Raw genomic sequence first — 17,328 nt, 5'->3', positions numbered from 1 at the left:
AAAAACACTTAAAATAACACAATGAAATTGGTATGCGATTTTTTTTTTTTTTTTTTTTTGGGCTCTAGAGGCCGCTCTTGTACCATATAATGACAGCGGACCCTTCTCGGCCGCTCCCGCAACGGACGCAACCGGGAAAAACTATCAGTGTGGATTTTCACCGATAACCGACAGTTCCAGCGATCAGTTATCGGTTCCGATATTAATCAGCAAAACCGATCGATCGGTCGACCTCTAGTTCGATCCTTTCAAATCCAGCGCAAAACCTTTATACAACTCGCCTGCTTACTACAAACAATCTGAAATGTTCACTAGTGCCTTGCTTGAGCACAAAATGTAGACGATAACGATTGTGGACGTGAGAAGGACAGTCATCCTTTCCCCAGGAATTCATAAAGTCATTAATGTCCCGTTATTACGTTACGTTAGCTACCACTTTTTTTTTTTTTTTTGCTTAGCCCAGAGGGTTTCCCGGGAAACCAAATCATGACTGTACAGCGCATTGGAGATTTCACTTGGCCAGTAGGCCAGCTAAACAACCTGTCATTTGTCTACCACTGTGAATTATATTAGTCTATTAGTCTTTTTTCATTAATACTGGTATCGGGAACAGTTTTCATGTCTCGGGTCTTAATAGTTAAGTATATCTGTACTTTTCAGTATGTTTTGTTCAGTACTTCTCCCTATAAACGTTTACATGACAATGTGTTTTATATTGTACTGGACATAGTTAACAAAAGCTTTTCGGAAAATCAGAGCCGGGCCTTCCCTGTCTGTCGAACTGTGACGTTAAACACACTGAGGATGTGCCCAAGCGACGGTCCGAGCGATCGCAAGATACGTGCGGCAGCCATTTTGTGTACATGCGCACCTAGTTTAAAGAAAATATATTCCATCCTTAAGACTTCATCATCTGTCGTGTATCAGTCGAAATTGGCGGAAGGTTTAAATTATAACTTGAGTGTATGTCGAAAGTGTGTAACTCGGCGCGAGCAAGTTTTCCAAACTCGAACGCAGTGACCGTTTGCTGAGATAAAGCGACTCGAGCAACCGGCTGCATCATCTCATCATTATAACACGCAATCACTGCAAATTGTTTTCTGTATGAAGTGATTGGTTTAAAATGATTCTTTTGACCTGAATTGTGATTGTCATTAGCTTTAGTTCCAGTTAGTACCCATCCTGAACAACTGGAGCTCTTTGTGTCCTTTCCTGTGGTTCAGTTGGATTGAAACTGCTCTCTTCTCTCACTCTCACTGATTTTAGCGTTCAAATTCTTTCCACGGCAAAGTAGGTGGACCTCGAAACTTCAATGTGGTGAACTGGGAGTTGTGGGGTGGAGATTCATGGGTAATGTGCTTGACTCCTCCCCCTCCTCCTCCTCCTCCTCCTCCTCTTCCTCCTCCTCCTCCTCCTCCTCCTCCTCCTTTGTACACCAGAATGCATGAACTATCTCACTGCCAGGGGGATTATCAGATTATTAATTACAGAGAAAAATATAGAAAAGGGATTTTTTTTTTTTTTTTTTTTTGGTTTACATAAAATAGAAAAGTGTGGAAAAACAGTGGTGTCTTTGCATAAGCAGTGATCACATCTCAACCTTAAGGACTGATTCCCCTGCTTGGATAGTTCTGTGTTGTGGTATCCCTTTATTACAAAGGACATATTCTAGGATGTTATTTGCAAAAAAAATAATAATAATAATAAAAATGATTTTCTGCTTCAAAATGAAAATCATCAGGTGTTTTCCCAAGGCTCTTGATCGGTCCATGTTGAAACTGTTGTCACTTCTTTTTTGAAAGTTTTGCCCAACACGTTTTATGAAAATCTCACTTTAACTACAGGGGAGATTATTTTTTGTTTGTTTGTTTGCTTTAGGGGTGGACAAATCATGACTTCATTAGTTAACCCTAGTTCAGTTCAGTTTAATTTGTATAGAGCCTTTAACAGTGGACATTGTCCCAAAGCAGCATATATATATATATATATATATATATATATATATATATATATATATATATAGAGAGAGAGAGAGAGAGAGAGAGAGAGAGAGAGAGAGAGAGAGAGAAATTCAGGATATAGATATTAAATGTATGAATTGATCCCTAATGAGTAAAACCAGAGGCGACGGTGGTGAGGGAGAACTCCCTAAGACGATATGAGGAAGGAACCAGACTCTAAAGGGAACCCGTGAATAAATAAATACACCGCTTCTATAAATGTACTAATACTACATGGTCAAATAGTGCAGGTGTGTAACCAGGACATACATTACAGTTTCTACATGAAGTCTGTTTTGTTGAACTTCTCCACTGATCACTGATGGAGACTTGAGTGCAAAACTGATTGTGGTAATTACAGTCCTAAAGCTATCGTAGTAATTGCAGTCCTCGCCATCATAGCATAACTGTTCATATGAATTGAGGTCCAAAGCCATGTTTATGGTTTTTAAGTGGTACCATCATCAGTAATCTCAATGATCTCTAGACTGCACCATGTGGGGACATCCTCAGCAGCAGCATGTGACTTCCAACTGATGAGAACTCCAACCAAAAGTAGGGCATCCGGGTGGATCAGTCAGGTCCGGAGAGCAGAAGGGGTCAGGATCACTGGCATCTCAGGAGTATCATGTGTAGCTCGACAGAGAGAGAGAGAGAGAGGGGGAAAGACAGGGTGAGATTATTAGGTATGGTTATTGTCCTGTAATGGTTAAGGATAATGTACTTTGTGTGAGTGCAAGCAGGGACTCCATCAAGACTAGCTATGACAGTGTAACTAAAAGGGAGAGTCAGAAGGTAACACAGACATGAGGGCTCTCTGGGACATAAGGCAGCCAGCCAGTCCACCATCAACAAACCTGGGTGAAGGCGTGAAAGTGGAGGGGCTTCAGCATCCAAACATCCCAGTTCACCCCAACACTCTATCCCTGTGAGCCTCCTAGATCTGCTCCTTTACCTAAAGAAAAACTATTCACAAAAAGCTCGACTAAACAAATATGTTTCCAGCCTGGACTTAAACACTGAAACTGTGTCTGAGTCCCGAACACTAATCGGAAGGCTGTTCCATAACTGCGGGGCTTTGTAAGAGAAAGCTCTGCCCCTTGCTGTAGTCTTCACTATTCAAGGTACCAACAAATATCCTGCATCTTTTGATCAAAGTAGGCGTGGCGGTTCATAAAAGACCAAATGTTCGCTCAGGTACTGTGGCGCGAGACCATTCAATGCTTTATACAGTGAGGAAAAAAGTATTTGATCCCCTGCTGATTTTGTACGTTTGCCCACTGACAAAGAAATGATCAGTCTATAATTTTAATGGTAGATTTATTTGAACAGTGAGAGACAGAATAACAACAAAAAAAATCCAGAAAAACGCATAAATAAGTATTAGGGAAATAAGTATTTGACCCCTCTGCAAAACATGACTTAGTACTTGGTTTAAAAACACTTGTTGGCAATCACAGAGGTCAGACGTTTCTTGTAGTTGGCCACCAGGTTTGCACACATCTCAGGAGGGATTTTGTCCCACTCCTCTTTGCAGATCTTCTCCAAGTCATTAAGGTTTTGAGGCTGAGGTTCGGCAACTCGAACTTTCAGCTCCCTCCACAGATTTTCTATGGGATTAAGGTCTGGAGACTGGCTAGGCCACTCCAGGACCTTAATGGGCTTCTTCTTGAGCCACTCCTTTGTTGCCTTGGCCGTGTGTTTTGGGTCATTGTCATGCTGGAATACCCATCCACGACCCATTTTCAATGCCCTGGCTGAGGGAAGGAGGTTCTCACCCAAGATTTGACGGTACATGGCCCCGTCCATTGTCCCTTTGATGCGGTGAAGTTGTCCTGTCCCCTTAGCAGAAAAACACCCCCAAAGCATAATGTTTCCACCTCCATGTTTGACGGTGAGGATGGTGTTCCAGGGGTCATAGGCAGCATTCCTCCTCCTCCAAACACGGCGAGTTGAGTTGATGCCAAAGAGCTCCATTTTGGTCTCATCTGACCACAGCTCTTTCACCCAGTTGTCCTCTGAATCATTCAGATGTTCATTGGCAAACTTCAGACAGGCATGTATATGTGCTTTCTTGAGCAGCGGACCTTGCGCGCGCTGCAGGATTTCAGTCCTTCACGGCGTAGTGTGTTACCAGTTGTTTTCTTGGTGACTATGGTCCCAGCTGCCTTGAGATCATTGACAAGATCCTCCCGTGTAGTTCTGGGCTGATTCCTCACTGTTCTCATGATCAATGCAACTCCACGAGGTGAGATCTTGCATGGAGCCCCAGGCCGAGGGAGATCGACAGTTCTTTTGTGTTTATTCCATTTGTGAATAATCGCACCAACTGTTGTCACCTTCTCACCAAGCTGCTTGGCAATGGTCTTGTAGCCCATTCCAGACTTGTGTAGGTCTACAATCTTGTCCCTGACATCCTTGGAGAGCTCTTTGGTCTTGGCCATGGTGGAGTTTGGAATCTGATTGATTGATTGCTTCTGTGGACAGGTGTCTTTTATACAGGTAACAAGCTGAGATTAATCTCAATGCTCCTAATCTCAGCTCGTTACCTGGATAAAAGACACCTGGGAGCCAGAAATCTTTCTGATTGAGAGGGGGTCAAATACTTATTTCCCTCATTAAAATGCAAATCAATTTATAACATTTTTGACATGCGTTTTTCTGGATTTTCTTGTTGTTATTCTGTCTCTCACTGTTCAAATAAACCTACCATTACAATTATAGACTGATCATTTCTTTGTCAGTGGGCAAACGTACAAAATCAGCAGGGGATCAAATACTTTTTTCCCTCACTGTAAGTCAACTGCTAGCCATTGCAGTGTGGATAAGATCAGGGTGATGTGGACATATCTTCTGGTTCTAGTAAGGACTCTTGCAGCAGCGTTCTGAACTAACTGGAACTTGTTTATGCTTCTACTGGAACATCCAGACAGTCAGGCAGTACAATAATAATAATAACCTAGAGGTGACGAAAGCATGAACTAATTTTTCTGCATCATGTAGTGACATTATATTTCTTAAGCAATATTTCTGAGATGAAAGAAGGCTATTTGAAGTCTGCTAACCATGCGCCATTTTCCGTATTCTGTTTCATGAAGTAAGAAGCGAAATCACAACAGACGATTATAACTTACGTTTGCGTAAAAATATTGTTCATAATGTATGATCTACAGTAATAACGGACTTAGCTTACCACGTCTCCTACCTTAAGAAGTCCTTTCTTGGAGCTGTTGAAACTGCTTGGGGGCAAACCCAGGCTTTACCCACAACCTCTTTCATTTCACTCTACGTCTTTTCAGGCGAAGAACGATGCACAAAGACAAAGCCTTTGGTTAATTTGAAATCCCCACCCATTATCTAACTGTCCTCAATCACATGACTGCTACCGCTCAGGGAGGGTGACGGCTAATACATGGTTCCTCTGAGATACATGAAGCTACCCAACCTCATCATTTTACAGGGTTGCCATGACCCGAAGAGTTGTACCTGTTCTGCTGCTTTGTTTGAGCATGCTCAGCTCACACAGCCGCTCAAAATGGATTTTACGTTATACATTTCAACATCTCAAACAGGTTCTGTAGGTGAGCGTTCCGACAAGGAGCTTCTTCAGCTCTGGAGTAGTGCATACGGACGTCCATAGGGAGGGTTTGTTTGTTTTTCTTCATTTTTATTGAACCTATTCATCTACCAGACGATTTTGAAATAAAAAATGAATAGTAGACAAGCCCTTCTTCTGAGTGCCAGAGTTACTGATTTGTCCACCCCTGCATTTAATACGCCATTTTTAAGACCTGGTTTAGTGTGTATTATAATGATCAGAAAAGTTGGTCCTTTATTAGCTTCATTCCAGACCTTTAACAGGCCCGGATTTACTCTTCCACCACACGGACCAAAAAAGAGTCTTAAACACTGGGATCTAGTTTGTGTTACTGGTTCCTTTAACCCATTTGTTTCATTTTTCATTTCTCTAGAGAGCAGAAAGCAGTAGAAATGCCATGACGTGTAGAGCTGCACCTTTTTTGTAGGTGAGCATGCTCAGCTCACACGGCCGCTCAAAATGGACTTTACGTTGTACATTTCTACGTCTCAAACAGGTTCTGTTGGCGAGCGCTCGGACAAGGAGCTTCTTCAGCTCTGGAGTTTGAGGAACGTTGTAATATTGAGAACTTCCATTTCCACCGGTTCCTTTCAGGTTAAGAAAAGGGAACGCGTTCGAATCGTTAAGTTTATTTCGAGTCTTCGTGCAGGTTCGGGCTCACGAATGAGCGCTCCTTGGTACTTTATGTCGTGCTAGACGACTGCTTGACTAAAACCGAACCTCTGTTTAAGGCTCCATGTTTTGATGTTTTGAGTTTGTTCCTCACAGCTGACTGTGGATGTTGTTATTATTTGTTTCATTTGCACTCTTCATGGTTTCGTCTCACGCCAGCGTCGTTGCTTTTTAAGTGCTTATTGAAGTGCTCGCCAGCACAGGCCACACTTATCTCCCATACAGCCTGATATAGTGTGAGAGCTCGTGTTGCTGTGAACGCTCTCAAGGCAACATGCGGAGCGTGAACATGCTGCCTTAGCGGACCTACGCTTAGACCATAGTGTTTGGTTAGTCGAGATGACCCCAAGGCTTCACGCTGCACCTTTTAGCTTCCCACTTTATTATACGTCTGTATATATAGGTGTGTGTGTGTATGCAGATTCTCATTCTTCCTGTAATCGCTCTAGATCGTGTCCAGTTTCAAAGCCACCACATCGCGTGCCGTGTGCCAGCTGGTGAAGGAGTACGTAGGCCACAGGGACGGCATATGGGACCTGAGCGTGACCAGGACACAGCCACTGGTTTTGGGCACTGCCTCTGCAGGTACGGTCTCCCACGATGCACCACTCAGTGGCTCTTCCTCATCGAACACTTGGAGAGCATCAGGAGCGTCACACGACCCCTTATTTACATACTATATGCATACGCCAGGCTTGAATTCACCATCATATGCATGTTGTTTACATAAGACACACCCAAAGGTCGTGAAAAAAAACAACGTTTCGGCTTGAGGAGAAGGCTACATCGGACCACAAAAAAGAAAAGAAAGCAAAAGAAATATTACCAAAGAGCAAATATAAATGAAAAACAAAATTACAGTATGATAATGTTGTTGTTGTTATTATTATTATTATTATTATTATTATTATTATTATTATTATTATCACTGTGATTTATTATTATTTTCGTGACAAGGATATTGCACATACACTTACACAATTTCAGTTAGTTACTCCCTTTCTACACAGCTTAACCAAAGGCATCAAATCTGAATCAGAGTGATACACACTCCCGGTCAAAATTTTGTGGACACCCGACTGAAACGTTTCTCGTGATCTTAAAAACCTTTTGATCCGAAGGTGTGTGATTAAACGTGTGAACGTATCCGTTCCTTTCATCAGATAACTAACATGTTATTTACAAAGAAATATTTTTTTAAACGGACGACTCGGAGCGAAATATTCGGAAAAGCAACCGATGAGAGTTCGGCGTCGGTGTGAACTCCTTTAATACGGTTTAAAAAGCATCTCAGGGAAATTCCTCAAGAAATCGGGTGAGAAAACGCCAAGAATACATTTCTGGAAATTCTAGGCAATGAGTGCGTCGACTTTGAAGATGCTAAAATACTAAATTATTTCGATTTATTTTGGATTTTTTTTTATCACGACTTAATTCCCATAGTTCCATCTGTGTTACTCCAGAGTGTTGATGACTTCATTGTTATTCTAAAGTGTTGAGAGAAATAAATAAATAAAGAATGAGTGTGTCTAAGCTTTTTACTGGTAGTGTAGATTTTTTTGTTGTTGTTTCGTTTGCTTTTTGTTTTGTTTTGTTTCATCAAATTAAACTATCCAAACAGTGAGGGGGAAAGGACATTGTCTGAGGGTTGGGTAGGGCTCAAAACGCATGCGTAAAACTCCTTCATTCATTGGAGAGAAATATGACGACAGGAAAAAAGTCAATAAATCTTTTTGCCAAGTGCGGATAGAAATCATAATAATCACAAAAACGAACACACAGTCACGCTCGATGCGATAATTATCGAATCGAAAGGGTTAAAACGTTTTGTGTATCGAATACACTTTATTTTCTTACGATACGTTAAGAACCGGGGGGTGTAAACTTTTGAACAGGACGATCAGTGTAAACTGTTATTTTGTTGAAAGATTTTTCATTTAGTACCGCTCTTCAGAAGCTGCAGAAGGTATTAACATGTTTCCCAGAAGACAAAAAAAATAATCGATCATCCTGTTCAAAAGTTTACACCCCCCCGGCTCCTAATGTATCGTGGTGCCTTCTTGAGCATCAGTGAATGTTTGCACCTTTTGTAATAGTTGTATACGAGTCCCTCAGGTGTCCTTGGCGTGAAAGGACGGATCTGAACATCATATAGCCGCTGTTGGAAAGGGCTCAAATGTGTAGAAGAATGTGCAGGACCTGGAGGACAGAGGACACTGTATTGTGTTTATGTTACGTATGTTATGTCGTAACCTGCTTGCTGACTCTTTTACGTTTTAAAAATGACATCGTGTCTCTGCGTGTTATTGTTCCCCAGACCACTGTGCTATGCTGTGGAGCATCGAGACGGGGAAGTGCTTGCTCAAATACGCTGGTCATGCTGGATCAGGTGAGCAATGAGGGGGTGGGGTTTGTCCTTTAGAGGAGGTAACACTAGCACTGCTTTTAATAGTGCATTCAGCATTGCATGTATGAAGGAGGTTGTACTGCTATACTGCTCCATGCAGTAAGGAATAAGCACTCTGAGGACATGCTGTTTTCGGAAATGAATCGACGACAGGGTAGCGTGATGTCAAGCAGAGTTACTTTTCCCACCCTGCAGTTGATTATTTTCTTACAGCGTTGTGTTCCGAAGTGTTTTATTCCTCGTATCCGATAGCAGTGATTAGATTGTTTATTAACCAGAGAATGGCACAGCGTTCGTAATCTGTGAAACAATTTAGTTCCTGTTATCATTTGTTAGAGCAGCTATTATAAAACGTATTAAATAAATCTTAAATAAAAGTCTTTACCACATCACATAAGAAGCTGTGATTGGCCCTGGAGCCGGCACTACTGTCAGAGCTGCTGGTATAGGATCTTAACCAACACCTCCAAGACCAGTCGAGAATTCACCCACACTGTGCTATAATTATTGTATAAATCAGAGAATGTGTAAATGTGGTGTCGTCCTTAAGCATGGGGTCGTTTTCCCAGGAAGTTTCTGTAACATGTTTTTCATATCTGAATGTGAACGTATAGAACCGATCCAAACTTTCAGCTTTGACTAAATTCTTTCTTTTTTTTCCCCCCTTGCAGTTAACTCGATCAAGTTTCACCCCACAGAGCAGATGGCTCTAACAGGTTCGTCTCTGTGTGTGTAATTCGAATAGTTACTGCCTTTTGTGTGATCTGTTAGTGAGGAAAGTGCGAATCTTCTTCAAAGTGCTTTCTTCACAAGTGACTGCGGCAGACGCGCCCGCGAGTGGTGACCGTAGCAACGACAGTAGACGCGCCTGTAAGCGATGACGGGAGATGCGACGACTGTAGATGCGCCTATAAGCGCCGCAAACGATGACAGTAGACGCAACGATGGTAGGTGCGCCCGTAAACGACGACAGTAGACGCAACGACGGTAGATGCGCCCGTAAGCGACGACGGTAGACGCTACAGTAGACGCGACGATGGTAGAGACACCCGGATGCGACTACAGTGGATGCGACGACGGTAAACGTGCTCATAAGCAACGACAGTAGATACGACGACAGTAGACGTGCCCGTAAGTGACGACAGTAGATGCGATGACGGTAGGCGACAATAGTAGAGGCGACGATGGTAGACACGCCCAGAATCGACTACAGTAGATACAACGACGGTAAACACACCCGTAAGTGACGACAGTAGATACGACGACGATAGACACGCCCGTAATCGACGATAGTAGATACGACGACGGTAGACGCGCCCGGAAGCGACTACAGTAGATACGGCGACGGTAGACGCGCCCGGAAGCGACGACAGAAGATACGATGACGGTAGACGTGCCCGGAAGCGACTACAGTAGATACGACGACGGTAGACGTGCCCGGAAGCGACTACAGTAGATACGACGACGGTAGACGCGCCCGGAAGCGACGACAGTAGCAACGATGGTAGACGCGCCCGGAAGCGACTACAGTAGATACGACGACGGTAGACACGCCCGGAAGTGACGACAGTAGCAACGATGGTAGACGCGCCCGGAAGCGACTACAGTAGATACGACGACGGTAGACACGCCCGGAAGTGACGACAGTAGCAACGATGGTAGACGCGCCCGGAAGCGACTACAGTAGATACGACGACGGTAGACGCGCCCGGAAGCGACTACAGTAGATACGACGACGGTAGACGCGCCCGGAAGCGACTACAGTAGATACGACGACGGTAGACGCGCCTGGAAGCGACGACGGTAGATACGACGATGGTAGACGTGCCCTGAAGCGACGGTAGACGCGCCTGGAAGCGACGTCAGTAGATACGGTGACGGTAGACGTGCCCGGAAGCGACGACAGTAGCAACGATGGTAGACGCGCCCGGAAGCGACTACAGTAGATACGACGAAGGTAGACGAGCCCGGAAGCGACGACAGTAGCAACGACGGTAGACGCGCCCGCGAGTGACAAACTAAATGACATGAGAGACTAGCGTTATTCCTGCACTGTTTTATTCTCACTAAATGCTAGTGATAAAAGTGTGGTGTGTGTGTGTGTTCCTTCTCACAGCGTCTGGTGATCAGACAGCTCACATCTGGCGCTACATGGTGCAGCTGCCTCTGCCTCAGCCTCCATCCGACACCAGCGTGAGTGTTTTAAACCACGTTTTAGAGTCAGAGTGCTGACACACAACTCCTCCTTTCTTTACTCTCGCTCTACATCCATCTCTCTTTTCTCTTGGTTTATCTCTCTCTCCCTCACTCTCTCACTGTTTTACGGTCTCTTCCTCTTTCCCTTTCTCCTTCCCCGATCTCTCCATTTCTTTTACAGTCTGTTTCTACACCCCCCCCCCCACATCTCTCTCCATTCTTGCTTTCCCTTTCTCCCCCTCTCTACCTCCTTTCCGCAGTCTTTCTCTCCACGTATTCTCTCTACTTTTCCGTTTTCAATTTCAAACTGCTTTATTGGCATGATTGTTCACTTGCAGTATTGCCAAAGCATCTCTCTACTTCTCACAACTTCTCCTTCTCTACATCTCTTTCAGTTTGTTCCCTTTTTTTTTTAAATTTTTTTTTTTTTTTTTTACTATCTCGCTTACTCTTTCACCCTCTCTCTCTCATTCACAGTCTCTCTCACTATTTTTCTCTCCCTCTTTTGCACAATTGCGCCTCTACTCCATAATAATACAGATTATATCATATGACAAACAGCCACAGCACTGTGTAAAGAGAAGCTTCACCTTGTCTCTCTACTTCCTTCTGTATTGTTATCTTTGGACAGCATCGCCAGGTCATTAGATTAAAGTATAAACTCATTGTTTGCTCTCCTGAACTACTCTCTCTCTCTCTCTCTCTCTCTCGCTCTCTCCGTGATGAATTCAGGCGTCGCTGGATGATGACGTGGATTTCTCCGATAAGGACGATGCAGATGGCGACGCGGATGGACCCACTGAGTGTCCCACGGTGCGTTTAGCCAGCACCACTCTGAAGAGCCACCAGGGCGTGGTCATCGCCGCCGACTGGCTCGTCGGCGGCAAACAAGTCGTCACTGCCTCTTGGGATCGAGCTGCCAATTTGTACGACGTGGAGACCTCCGAACTCGTCCACACGCTCACAGGTCCTACAGTGTAAAAGAAATGCTCAGTTCAGTGATCAGTTAATAACGTTCAGTACATACGATAGCCGACTCTGCTTATAGGGAGCCCAGGGTATAACTAAAACCAAACACGGCATTTAACCATACATGTGAGTTGTTGCATACAGAATTGTAGGAAGTATCCTGCTTTCTACACTGATTGTCAGGTGTGGGTGGTGCTTAACAGCGATTTACATCTCATATACCCCTACCCCCCCACAACATTCCAATGGGATTCAAATCCATACTTTGAATAGGCCATTGCATAACCCTCCATTCCCTCTCTTTAAACAATTCCTTGCTGGATTTGTTAGTGTGCTTAGGATCATTATCCTGTTGAAAGGTCCAATTTCAGTTCAACTTCAACTTTCAGACAGACGACCTCACATTATCTTCAAGCACTCTTTGATATCATGCAGAATTCACAGGTGAATCGATGAATGCAAGCTGTCCTGTCCCTGAAGCAGTGAAGCAACCCCAATCCATAACATTTCCACCACCGTGCTTCACACTTGGTATGAGGTGCTTCTCCTGAAAAGCCGTCTTTGGTCTGCGCCAAACATGTCTGCTCTTACAGTAGCCAAACAACTCTATCTTTGATTCGTCTGTCCTGAGCAAATCATTCCAAAAGGCCTGGTCTTTCCCTGTGTGCTCGTTGGCAAACTGTAGTCTTGCAAAGGATTTTTCCTGGCACGCCTACCATGCAGGTCAAATTTGTGCAATCTCTTTCTGATTGTAAAAGCATCAGTTACAAGACTTACTAGCAGGTCCTGTGATGAAATTTTGGAGTTCTTGGAGACTTCTTTTTGCATCAGACTGTCTAATCTTGGGCTGAATTTTGAACGGCCAGTCCTGGACTAATTGCCAATTGTTTGAAGTCTGCGCCGCTTGTAGATGATTTTCCTTACAGTGGAATGATGTATTTCAAATAATATGGAGATCTTTTTAATTGCCAGACCCATAGGCATCTACAATCTTTTTTTTTTCCTGAAGGCCTTACAGATCCCTTCGGATCTTGGCATGATGACACCACACACCTCAATAACAAAGGGAACACCAGACACTAGACACGAGAGGGGTAAAAGTAAGAAATAAGACAGGTTCCACCTGCACTGCCTAATCACGTTCTAATCACTGGCACTCAATCCTGAACACCTGGTAATAATTTTTACGGATTTGAAGCTGTGATGAACGTACTTACTTCATTTTTCCATGTGACTGATCTGTTTTTTGTTCATTTAAATGGTGAAACGACTACAAAATGTCTGTCATTTGATAGTGTATCAACTTTATTAATAGGCACCGTTTCAAAGAGGAAATATTTGCTTGTACAAATATGTAAAAAAAAAAGAAAGAAAAACAATTTCCATGGGGTGTACTTATTTTTTCACATGACTGTATAGGTCAGTCGTGTGTGTCTGTTAAGAATCTTTTAAAGTCTGTTAAAGAAATATTTTGGATCGCATTGTAATTTCGGGAATTGATGAGAAGTCTTTGGTGTGTGACCTTTTGTGTTCGTGTGTGCAGGTCACGATCAGGAGCTGACCCACTGCTGCACCCACCCCACCCAGCGGCTGGTGGTCACCTCATCTCGCGACACCACCTTTCGCCTGTGGGACTTCAGAGATCCGTCCATCCACTCGGTCAACGTCTTCCAGGGCCACACTGAGTGAGTTCTTCCTTTAAAACACACTACACCGGCACCATTATAAAGGGCATCGTTCTCTCCACTTGTACAGTGATCTTAAAAGACTGCAGAAATCACACCAGCTTTAACCACACTTTTGCAGTCACACTGAAGGCCACCAGATGGCAGTATAACACTTTAAAACTCTATAAATCTCAAGTCTACAATCTTTGGTTTGTCCTTCATTCCAGTGGCATTCACGTTACCTCCATGAAGACTATAGGCTACTAGCAAAACCTTACGTTGATGTAATTCAGCATTGGTACGGAGTTCGAGAGCAGTTATGTGTGTATCTGGATTTCATCTCACTGGGTCATTTCAGCCTTCCGGATGAGTAAACATCTCTATTTGAATATCTTTCTCCCGCTGGAAGGTGGAGTGAGAGAGTAATGGTGGAAGAGTCTTTGATCGCCCCCGGATTATCCACTCCTCACTACGTGTAACTCCGTCAGATCCCACTGTAATGCTCACCAATAGACAATCAGCGTAATGAGATTAGCTGTGGAACCACAGGGCGTTTCCTGCTGTCACACTCCTCAAAGATTAGACAATTACCGCTTTCTCTCGCAGAGCCAGGACGAGTAGTTCACACTGAGGATCATCACGCAGACTGAGGATCCTGGAGACCCCGTGTTGGTAGCTGAGATGAAGCGTAGGATTTAGATGTCATTGATTTTTTCCATGTGGCATGAGTAAGATTCTGACATCTCTTCAACTCCAGAAGCGTACATGTGAATCTGTCTGTCCATACTTCTGTCCATCCACCTGTTCTGCTCCCAGTTTAGTCGTATCAACACGTTCTGCTCCCAGTTTAGTTGTATCCGCCTGATCTTCTCCCAGTTTAGTCGTATCCGCCCGATCTTCTCCCAGTTTAGTCGTATCAACACGTTCTTCTCCCAGTTTAGTCATACCCGCCTGATCTTCTCCCAGTTTAGTCGTACCCGCCCGATCTTCTCCCAGTTTAGTCGTACCCGCCCGATCTTCTCCCAGTTTAGTCGTACCCGCCCGATCTTCTCCCAGTTTAGTCGTACCCGCCCGTTCTTCTCCCAGTTTAGTCATACCCGCCTGATCTTCTCCCAGTTTAGTCGTACCCGCCTGATCTTCTCCCAGTTTAGTCGTACTCGCCCGATCTTCTCCCAGTTTAGTCGTACCCGCCTGATCTTCTCCCAGTTTAGTCGTACCCGCCCGATCTTCTCCCAGTTTAGTCGTACTCGCCCGATCTTCTCCCAGTTTAGTCGTACTCGCCCGATCTTCTCCCAGTTTAGTCGTACCCGCCCGATCTTCTCCCAGTTTAGTCGTACCCGCCCGATCTTCTCCCAGTTTAGTCGTACCCGCCCGATCTTCTCCCAGTTTAGTCGTACCCGCCCGATCTTCTCCCAGTTTAGTCGTACCCGCCCGATCTTCTCCCAGTTTAGTCGTACCCGCCCGATCTTCTCCCAGTTTAGTCGTACCCGCCCGATCTTCTCCCAGTTTAATAATTTCCATTCATTTATCCATCCTTCCAGTTTAGTCGTATCCTTCCCTCCATCCTTCTTCCAGTTTAGGTACACCGATCCATCCATCTTTCTCCTCGGGAAGCATGTGTGCGTCCTTTTTTTTTTTTTTTAAAACAAATTCTTAGTTCTAAGTAGTCAAACCGAGCTCCTATTGAAGCACCTGTGTTCGATTCTGTTCTCCTCGGTGAAACAGGTGCTTGTGGTTAATCTGTTGCATTATAAATGTTTGGTCAGGTCTGTGCGTTAGTGCGTATCGGTTGTGTTGTAACGACTGATGCGTTGCGATGCACACTGGTAGCATCAAAGCTAATAGTCTTAGCCTGTGAAATCGGACACACGTTTGCTCAGCTGTGAAGAGTGCTTGCGTTGAAAGTCGCAAAGGTTTTTTGCTTTCACGCACACCCCCCCCCCCCCCCCCCCCCCCACACACACACCATATTACTGACATTTAGCAAGACCAAATAAAAGCATTCTTCAGTGTAATGAAGTGCAGCAGGTCTCATGTTTTCTTCGGATGATTGTTTGGCCCAAGCGTCTCTCTAGATATGAATTTCCAGCAGACCTCAGAATCACTCGGAGAAGAGTTGCCATGGTAATGTGTTAATTAGCAGCGGCTTGCGGTCAAGCATCAGTTCAGCGCTACTGATTGAGTCAAGCAAAAAAAAAAAAAAACAACAGCTGAACTTTTGACTGTTTAATGCGTGGTGTGTTGCTGATGTTCACATAATACTGCAGCGTTTACTTCTACATGTCTATTAAACTTCCAGAAGGTGATCTCGTATCTGACGGGGTTTCACAGCCCTGCTACATTGTGTGTTTGTGCACATGTGTGTGAGTTTTGATGTACTGTTGTAAGGAGGTGTGTGAGAGGGAGACTGTGATGTAGTGGAGTAGTGCTGTCAGCACGAGATCACGCTTGACTGCTCAGGGACCACAAGATGAATGAGGCGCACCCTGAACCCCTCATCGACACACACGCACACACACACACCCCTCGTCTCTTCTCTCATCTATCCTTTCTTCTCTTCACCCATCTATCCTTCTCTTCACTTCTCTTCTCTTATTTTCCTCTCCGTCCCTTTACATCTTCTCCTCTTCCCGCTCCATTCCTCCTATCGTCTTCTCCTCCTCTCGCTATACCGCTCCTATTCTCAACTTTCTTTCCTCATTCCTTCTCTCCTGAAATTGTCCTTTCCTGCTCCTTCTCTCTTGTGCTTTCTGCCTCTCTTCCTTTTCCTCCTCTCCTCTTTTTCCCTTTCCATTCGCCGCATTTAGCAGAAGCCCCGCATCCAGAGTGCTGTGATCTTTTTCCTCTGTTCTCTAGTAAACTCCTACAGAGACGGAGGTGCCGAGTTGGGAGTTAAGTGTAGACGCGTGCGTGTCTCCGTCTTGATTTCTGTGTGTTTGGCTGATGTTCAGCAGGAGGCGGGCCGTGACATCACTCTCTACACACGTTCCCGGTGTGTCCCACTGTAGAAAAGTTTCGGATTTTTGCTCTTGTTTTTCTCTTCCTGTGTCGGTCGACATATGCCAGTCTCACTTGATTAGCTCTGCGCCACTGGAGGCTTGATGAGATCAGCATTGCGGCATACGGACCTTCTGTGGCAGCACGCGCGTATCTTCTGTGTGTGTGTGTGTGTGTGTGTGTGTGTGTGTGTGTGAGAGAGAGATGTGTAGTCACAGATCTCACACACTTACCAAGAGGATAAACAGCTAGAGAACCGATTGAGGAAAGGAGTGTGTGTGTGCGCGCACTTCATGCTCAGATGTAATTATGGGTAATGAAGTCTGACACTGTGTGGTGGTTTTCAGAAGGACAGCAGGCTGAGCGCCGGGCACGTATCACCTCCTAATTGTGTGATATTAGCGCACGACTCGCTAACGAGTGGCACAAATGAGAAGTGGCTGAAGCCTCACTGTACTCAGTGTGTCTGCTCCCTGAGAGCCTGGAGACCTCTCACCCCGCCACGGGCGTCTGACTCGCCAGTCAAAGACTCCCCACACCCCCCTCTTCCACCGGTAAAATCGCTATAGAAATAAAACCGAATTGAATTGTAACGAGATAATCGATGTTATTCACTTCTCTACATCTGTCTGCTGTAATCCGGTCTGCTCTGTCTGTCGGTCTATCTATCTGTCTTTTAGGGACGTCATAGCACATCGATATATTGATTATTAACCGGCACATTATCTTCTTGATGTGTCTTTAAAACACTGATTACGGTAACGTTACGTTGGAATAGATCATTCGCATTTGCTCGCTGTTTTACATTTATTATTAGACTCC

The 17,328-nt window shown here is 44.5% G+C and overlaps 1 protein-coding gene across 1 annotated transcript in view; it reads left to right on the top strand.

The window, feature by feature from the left end:
• wdr37 (WD repeat domain 37) overlaps positions 1-17,328 on the top strand; it is a 33,412-nt gene that overhangs the window by 10,715 nt on the left and 5,369 nt on the right. Inside the window, exons 6-11 of the mRNA XM_053684026.1 lie at positions 6,720-6,855; positions 8,588-8,659; positions 9,349-9,393; positions 10,794-10,870; positions 11,606-11,840; positions 13,386-13,527. Coding sequence (XP_053540001.1) covers positions 6,720-6,855; positions 8,588-8,659; positions 9,349-9,393; positions 10,794-10,870; positions 11,606-11,840; positions 13,386-13,527 — 707 coding nt within the window. The remainder of the gene's footprint in view (positions 1-6,719; positions 6,856-8,587; positions 8,660-9,348; positions 9,394-10,793; positions 10,871-11,605; positions 11,841-13,385; positions 13,528-17,328) is intronic.

Source organism: Ictalurus punctatus, chromosome 1 (assembly GCF_001660625.3).
Source record: "Ictalurus punctatus breed USDA103 chromosome 1, Coco_2.0, whole genome shotgun sequence".
In the NCBI taxonomy this organism is placed as follows: Eukaryota; Metazoa; Chordata; class Actinopteri; order Siluriformes; family Ictaluridae; genus Ictalurus; species Ictalurus punctatus.
This window is presented reverse-complemented; position numbering and strand designations above follow the sequence as displayed.